Source organism: Somniosus microcephalus, chromosome 2, assembly GCF_052327205.1.
Source record: "Somniosus microcephalus isolate GS21.2 chromosome 2, FLI_Smic_1.0, whole genome shotgun sequence".
NCBI lineage: Eukaryota > Metazoa > Chordata > Chondrichthyes > Squaliformes > Somniosidae > Somniosus > Somniosus microcephalus.
This window is the reverse complement of record NC_140988.1, coordinates 263321624-263330011: the sequence shown is the minus strand read 5'-3', so window position 1 is coordinate 263330011 and position 8388 is coordinate 263321624. Positions and strand designations below refer to the sequence as shown.

The 8388-nt window shown below is 46.3% G+C and overlaps 1 protein-coding gene across 5 annotated transcripts in view; it reads right to left on the bottom strand.

Moving 5' to 3' along the window:
* Positions 1-2186: 2186 nt before the first annotated feature.
* LOC147123364 (3',5'-cyclic-AMP phosphodiesterase 4D-like) overlaps positions 2187-8388 on the bottom strand; it is a 455522-nt gene continuing 449320 nt past the window's right edge. For 4 of the 5 annotated variants that reach the window (XM_085971591.1, XM_085971605.1, XM_085971595.1 and 1 more), the window contains one exon: positions 2187-3017. In XM_085971591.1, the coding sequence (XP_085827717.1) occupies positions 2897-3017 (121 nt within the window). In that variant the 3' untranslated portion in view covers positions 2187-2896. The remainder of the gene's footprint in view (positions 3018-8388) is intronic. The other variant, XM_085971623.1, reaches the window with a different exon arrangement.

Genomic DNA, 8388 nt, shown 5'->3' with positions numbered 1-8388 from the left:
GATAATACCACTGGATGTCAAGGGGAGGTGGTTAAACTATCTCTTGTTGGAGATGGTCACTGCCTGGCACTTGTGTGGCGCGAATGTTATTTGCCACTTATCAGCCCAAACCTGGATGTTGTCCAGGTCTTGCTCCATGTGGGTATGGACTGCTTCATTATCTGAGGAATTGCAAATGGAGTTACGACTGTTCAAGAAAGGAGATATAGCATGGAAAGTTTGAAACATCTATGAATTCTCTGTTTTGCAATCACTTGATTTTTTTTTCTGCCGCTTAGTACTACTTCAACTTACTTTACTGCCTTCTACTGTGAGACTTCCATTTTTGCTCCCTCACCTATTCTACAGAGGCCTCTATGGGACTTCCATTGGAAATACTTCTCTATCTGTGTTTTTATAGAGGAACCACCAAGGGAAGACAGACTGGTCAGACACCACAGGAGGTGTAAGGCCACCAACCAACACTATCCCCAATCTAGAATATGGACAAAAGTGCTTTTTGTAAAATTCCTTCCTGGGATGTGGGCATCGCTGGCAAGGCCAGCATTTATTGCCCATCCCTAATTGTCCGAGAAGATGGTGGTGAGCCGCCTTCTTGAACCGCTGCAGTCAGTGTGGTGAAGGTACTCGCACAGTGCTGTTAGGGAGGGAGTTCCAGGATTTTGACCCAGCGACAATGAAGGAACGGCGATATATTTCCAAGTCAGGATGGTGTGTGACGTGGAGAGGAACTTGGAGGTGATGGTGTTCCCATGCATCTGTTGCCCTTGTCCTCCTAGGTGGTAGAGGTTGTGGGTTTGGGAGGTGCCGTCGAAGAAGCCTTGGCGAGTTGCTGCAGTGCATCTTGTAGATGGTACACACTGCAGCTACAGTGCGCCGGTGGTGAAGGGAGTAAGGCCTAGAAATTCAGTTGGTTGCGCCAGCCGGTAGCGCCTTAGGAGGAGGAGATGTTGGGCGCTAGGCGGCTAGCAGCCGGGCGCAGCGCGATCTGCGCCTCTCCCCAACTTCACTAGAGATTTAGCGTCGGCGCAAAGTCTTTGCGCGCGCTCAGCTGCGTGCGCAGATCCTGACGTCATTTCATCGTGCAACGTCCTTTGTACGCCCCAAACCGGAACTTCAGTGGCGCCGCCCTTCTTTGCGCCTGGCGCCCCCAGCGACTGGTAGAGGGGAACGGTTCCCAGTCGCTGCGGGGTGCGGGGGGCGCTATTTAAAGGGGACTCCTCCTGCATTATAAGTGACAGCCATTTTGTGCCAATCCTTCTGTGGGAGAGACAAAGGCAGAGAGCTTTCTGCTTTGACTCCGTGCTCGCACAGGTACTTCTGGCTTCAGGCCAGAGCTTTGCACTTGGATTTCACTTTCAGTGCCATAGCCTTGAGTCGCCACATATACTGTAATGGGGGCTACAATGGGTGGAAACGTTGGCTTTCTGCATTGCATTCAAAGGGATCAGAGACGCCGTGAGAGAGTGCCAGTCATGGCCAGATGGAGAAGGGCCAACAGGTGTCGGCACAGGAGGCCTTACCCACCCAGGGTATACCGCCAGCAGTTCTCATATCTGAACATGTCTGAGGAGCAGTGTGTTCGGAGGCTGCGATTCAGAAGGGAGGTGGTCACTGAGATCTGCCACCTGCTTCGCAGAGATCTGCAGCCACAGCTGAGGAGCAGGACGTCTCTGTCGGTGGCAGTGAAGGTGACGGTGGCTCTCAACTTCTATGCCACCGGCTCCTTCCAATCCGCTACTGGGGACATTGCCAACATCTCCCAGTTCGCGGTACATTGCTGCATCCGACAGGTGAACAATGCCCTTTTCAGAAGGAGACGTCAGTACATCTCCTTCCCCATGACCCTGGACAAGCAGCAAGAGCGTACAATGGGATTTGGAAGAATAGCGGGCTTCACCATGGTCCAGGGCGTAGAACTGATGAACCAGCATTGGTCAGGCCTTGCTTCAGGGCTGCAGTGCGCAGGGCATGGCAGCCAGACAAGTCCACCCTCCCCCTTTAAGAGCTGACCGGCGCCAGAGTGTCTGCCGTCAATCAGCAACTCGCCGCACCTGCGCTGCGCCCGCCCTCGGGGGTATCGCCCCGGACCGCCGGCTTAGCGCCTAATGATAGTCGTGCATCGCCTGTTTTAGCGCAGCAGCAACCTCTTGGGGCGATGCGACTGAATATCGGCGAAGGTGGCGCGAACTTGCGCCGGGCGCAAACTTTAGCGGCCGCCCGACTTTAGCGCCCCGAACGTGGCTATACTGAATTTCTAGGCCTAAATGTTTAAGGTGGTGGATGGGGTATCAATCAAGCAGGCTGCTTTGTCCTGGATGGTGTTGAGCTTCTTGAGTGTTCTACACCCATTTGATTCAGGTGCAGTGCTGGCGGAAGCTGTCCTTCACAAGAGAAGTCATCAATGAATTAAGCCACATGCTGCAACTGACCTGCAACCCACTTCGAGCATAAGCACTGCTCTACCAGTGGCAGTCAAGGTCACCACCTCCCTGGGTATTTGCACTATTGCAGCATTCCAGGCTATCTCTGGAGACATTACTAACACTGTGCAATTGGCAGTGCACAGATGAATCAAGTAAGTCCCAGGTGCATTCTTTGCTCAAGCAAGCAAGAAAGAAAGAAGAAAGGACGTACATTTATATAGCACCTTTCACAACTTCAGCACATCCCAAAGCGCTTCACAACCAATTGAATACATTTGAAGTGCAGTCAGTGTTGTAATGTAGGGAAACCTGGCAGCCAATTTTCACACAGCAAGATCCCACAAACAGCAATGAGATAATGATCAGATAATTGGGGTGAAATTGGACATTGGAAATGTCAGTTCATCACCTTCCCCATGGACAGTCATCAGCAATGTGACAGGCCATTGCAACGTTACTGAATGGCAGAATTACCTAATGTGCAAAATTATTGACTGCATCCACATGGCCATAGGTGCTCCCTTCATCAATCCAATCAATGATGTCAACTGGAAACAACTCCACTTGATCAATGTCCAGCTTGTTTGTGACCTGCAACATTCCAAAAAGACAAGTAAGTGTTCAGTTTCCTGGCAGATGTCATGATGACCTCATTGTAAGATAGTCCACAGTGCCCAAACCCTTTAAACCAGAAAGGCAAGTGTCTGTGAGGCACTGGGAAGCCAAGCCTACCCTCAACAGCTATGCTGATGATACTTGTGCGCCATTCTGTTGCTAAGATTATTACAGGGCACACTATTGACATTTTGATAACATGCTTCAGGTGCCTGGATATATATAGGGGGGCTGGAGATGCCATGTGCTTCAGAGTGAACTGTAGTGCTACAAACCCATCCACTGTGGTGCTACAGATGTAGGTAGTGCACTCCTCCAACTGAGCCACCATCTGCAGAACATTTTGAAAGACTGTTTCCAGATAACAACAACTTGCATTTATATAGTGCCTTCAATGCAGGAAAAACTTCCCAATGCGCTTCACAGAAGTGTAATCAGACAGAAATCTACACAAAGCCAAAGAAGAAGATATTAGGATGGTTGACTAAAAGCTTGGGCAAAGAGGTGGGTTTTAAGCAGTTTCTTAAAGTAAGAGAGGGAGGTGAAAAGACAGAGAGGTTTAGAGAGGAAATTCCAGAACTTCATGCCTAGACAGTTGAAGGCGTGGCCACCAACAGTGGAGCTAAGGGGGCAGGAATGCACAAGAGGCCAGAGTTGGTGGAGCAGAGTTCTCAAAGGGTTGTAGGGCTGGAGTAGATTACAGAGCTAAAGGGGGGTTGAGCCCATGAAGGATTTGAACGAGGATGAAAATTTTAAATTAAAGGCGTTGGGGGACAGAGAGCCAAAAGTTAATGAACACAGGGGTGATGAGTGAGTGGGACTTGAGGATGATTACAATACAGGCAGCAGAGTTTAGGATGAGCTGAAGATTGTTGTGATTGGAAGAGGGGAGGCCTGTCACTTGTACTATATGCATCATCCTATGCGCTCCTCTCTGGCTCACTTTCTAATGCTCTCTGGGTGGATATCTCTAAGCTGATGTTTGGTAGAGAGTGGGTGATGAATGGTGCACGTGATGGGGTACTGGAAGGAGGGAAGCCATCCAAATCTTCCAACCTGGATATTTGTGCTGTGTGACATCTGGAAGAGAAGAAGAAAAGTTAGAACAGGTGGTAGAGGAGGAGAGTTTTCTTGTGGCTTGCAGCAGAAGGATTAACATAATGATGTAGCTTGCAGAAAGGTTATGTGTGGTCCTGTAACATGAGAGTAGAAGAGAAACAGAATGTCAAGATGTACCAAAAGCTGGCACCTGCCCTCTCACTTTCTCATCTCTGATACCCTCTACTGTTGGCCTCTCTAGGAGTTCCAGGACAGCAGCAGACCATTTATTGTCCCCTCCCCCATCATGATTGGCAAGCTCCCAATCACAGGCAGAACGACCAACCAGGAGCCCATCCAAAATATTTTCATTAATTGACCCCAGGATATTCCCAGCCCATCACACTTCTGCCTGCGATCATGCTGGTAAGGAAAATCCTGGCCACCATCTCCATGAAATAGTTTTCATATTTCACAGTTGAGAACCGATATTATTGTGTGTGGGGAGGGGAAATTTCACAGTAATTTCACCCAAGCCACATTGCAAATTGTGCATCAATTTATTTACCACTTAAAATTTAAATTTACTTCTCACTATAACTATTTTAATTTTAATTGCCTAAGGTGTATTGTAAGCAGAACAGAGGATATATAAATACAATTTGTATCCCACTTATAGCAGTAACTCTAACTTACTCACTACTTTGTCACTTGTGAGTAATCAGGTCAGCCCACTCCTAGAATATAAATCATATCCCATGATTCTTCATCATGTGTCATCAACTTATATTTCCTGATTGCAAAGCAAAGGGCAATCTGTTATTTTCAACAGTGCAATGTTCAGTGTAAGATTCAGCTCTACTATAGGAAGTGGTTACCTGGTGCTAATCTTTTGATTGCTTCACTAAAATTAGTCACCGTGCCTTCTGTTACAGATATTTGTTGAGGAATACTTTTTTGGATACTTCATTGAAATTAATTTCAGTAACATGCAATGCAGTAATGTTTTGACAGCCCCTTCCTGTAGTGCGGAAATAAATTAAACCTACAACCTGTAAGATAATGCAACAGTTGCTCCTCCGACCAAGCTGTTACTACTTTTACAATATATAAATCACCTAAAGATGAATGATTTGTTTTATTGATAGTATTTTAAGCTTTCAACTGCTTAATGTAGTCAGTTTTAGTATTTACAGCGTAATACTTGTCAAAAGCAGAATCTTGAATTTTATCTCACTCAAGTAGATGTAGTGACTGTCGAATGCTTTTGTTTTTAAAAGTTCTGCTATTTGCATAATTTATTAAAGTATAGGAACCAGCTCTGAGTTCCTACTCCATTCAGTTCGAAGAACAGCCTTAGTTAACATTTCAAGATGTATTATAATACAGCCTGGGCTCACAAAGATGATTACAACAACCAACTGTAAGAAAGCCCAGGTTATGACCTTCAGAGTTAATTGTCACTTAACTTAGAAGGACACAATTAGGATTGCACTCATCTAACTATTGCTATAATTACTTAATTATCATTTTATTGTGTCTTTCAGTGTCTCGAATGAAGTCACGCTAGCAGAGCATGTTAGCATCAGTTCAATCAATTCATCTGAAGGTGACAATGCATGATATTTAAAAGCATATGGTGGTAGTTAGCCTGTGAGGTGTAAAAACTATACATCTTCAGCTCTTACTAACAGAGATGATGTGCTGTGGCAGACCACAAACACAAGGGCCCCGAAGATTGCAATTCCGGATTGTGCCTGATGGTGCCTACCAGTGCTGACCCCACCCAGGTTTGCAGGGTCAGTGGGAGGGCACCTCATTTGTACGGGGTCAAGCGATCACAAGCGCCACATTTGGTGCATCTCTGGTGTCTGCCTGCTTATACATTCCAGAAATACTAGCATCTGTCCACCCGTGGGGATTGCCCAGGCACCCACCCAACCCTAGGACTTAACCTGGGTGAGTTTATTTTCAAATTTTGGAGTCTTTAGGGGTCACTTGCCTGACTCCACCAGTGGGGCCCCCTTGTGGAAACCAGTATGCCTCCACTCACTCAGAGTACTGACAGCAATACAACATCGGGTCCTAACTGTAAAGGAACACCCCATGTTTGGTAGGGTTGATTGGGGAATGGCACTCAAAGGGTTGACGGTGGATAGGCAATGGCAAACATTCAAAGACCGAATGGATGAACTACAGAATTTGTTCATCCCAGTTTGGCATAAAAATAAAACAAAAAAGGTGACCCAACTGTGGCTAACAAGGGAAATTAGGGATAGCATAAGGTCCAAGGAGAGGGCATATAAATTGGCCAGAAAAAGCAATAATCCTGAGGATTGGGAGCAGTTTAGGATTCAACAAAGGTGGACAAAGGGATTAATTAAGAAAGGGAAAATAGAATATGAGAGTAAGCTTGCAGAGAATATAAAAACTGACTGTAAAAGCTTTTATAGATATGTGAAGAGAAAAAGATTGGTGAAGTCAAGCGTAGGTCCCTTGCAGTCAGAATCGGGGGAATTTATAATGGGGAACAAAGAAATGGCAGACTAACTAAATACATATTTTGGTTCTGTCTTCACAAAGGAGGACACAAATAACCTCCCAGAGATGCCGGGGAACATAGGGTCTGATGAAAGGGTGGAACTGAAAGAAATCAGCATTTGTAGGGAAATGGTGTTAGGAAAATTGATGGGACTGAAGGCCAATAAATCCCCAGGGCCTGATAATCTACATCCCAGGGTACTTAAGGAAGTGGCCCTAGAAATAGTAGATGCATTGCTGGTCATCTTCCAGAACTCGATAAACTCTGGAACGGTACCCATGGATTGGCGGGTAGCTAATGTTACCCCACTATTCAAAAAAGGTGGTAGAGAAAAGGCGGGGAATTATAGACCGGTAAGCTTGACATCGGTAGTGGGGAAAATGCTAGAGTCCATTATAAAAGATGTAATAGCAGAGCACTTGGAAAGCAGTGACTGGATCGGACAAAGTCAACATGGATTTACAAAAGGTAAATCATGCTTGACTAATCTACTGGAATTTTTTGAGAATGTAACTGGTAAAATAGATAAGGGAGAACCAGTGGATGTGGTGTATTTGGACTTTCAGAAGGCTTTCGATAAGGTCCCGCATAAGAGATTAGCGTGCAAAATTAAGGCACATGGGATTGGGGGCAAGGTATTGACTTGGATAGAGAACTGGTTGGCGGACAGAAAGCAAAGAGTTGGAATAAACGGGTCGTTTTCTGAGTGGCAGGCAGTGACTAGTGGGGTACCGCAAGGATCGGTCCTAGGACCCCAGCTGTTCACAATATATATTAATGATCTGGACGAGGGAATTGGATGTAATATCTCCAAATTTGCAGACGGCACAAAGCTGGGTGGGAGGGTATGCTGTGAGGAGGATGTCGTGAAACTCCAGCACGATTTGGACAGGTTGGGTGATTGGGCAGAAACATGGCAAATGCACTATAATGTGGATAAATGTGAGGTTATCCACTTTGGTGGCAAAAACAGGAAGGCAGATTATTATTTGAATGGCAAGAGATTGGGAGAAGGGGAAGTGCAAAGAGACCTGGGTGTTCTTGTACACCAGTCGCTGAAGGTAAGCATGCAGGTGCAGCAGGCGGTTAAGAAGGCAAATGGTATGTTGGCCTTCGTAGCAAGAGGGTTTGAGTACAAGAACAAGGATGTCCTGCTGCAGTTGTACAGGGCCTTGGTGAGACCACACCTTGAGTATTGTGTGCAGTTTTGGTCGCCTTACCTGAGGAAGGACGTTCTTGCCATGGAGGGAGTGCAGCGAAGATTCACCAGGCTGATACCTGGGATGGCAGGAATGACGTATGAGGAGAGATGGTGTCGATTGGGCTTATACTCACTGGAGTTTAGAAGATTGAGAGGGGATCTCATCGAAACGTATAAAATTCTGTCAGGCCTGGACAGACTAGATGCAGGAAGGATGTTTCTGATGGCCGGGGAGTCCAGAACCAGGGGTCATAGTCTAAGGATAAGGGGTAAGCCATTTAGGACTGAAATGAGGAGGAATTTCTTCACCCAGAGAGTGGTGAACCTGTGAAATTCTCTGCCACAGAGGGCGGTGGAGGCCATTTAATTAAGTATATTCAAGAAAGAGTTAGATATATTTCTTAAGGCTAAAGGGATCAAGGGATATGGGGAGAAGGCAGGGACTGGGTACTGAATTTGGATGATCAGCCATGATCTCATTGAATGGCGGAGCAGGCTTGAAGGGCCGAATGGCCTACTCCTGCTCCTATCTTCTATGTTTCTAAACCCCTGCCCCTTGTAAGGAC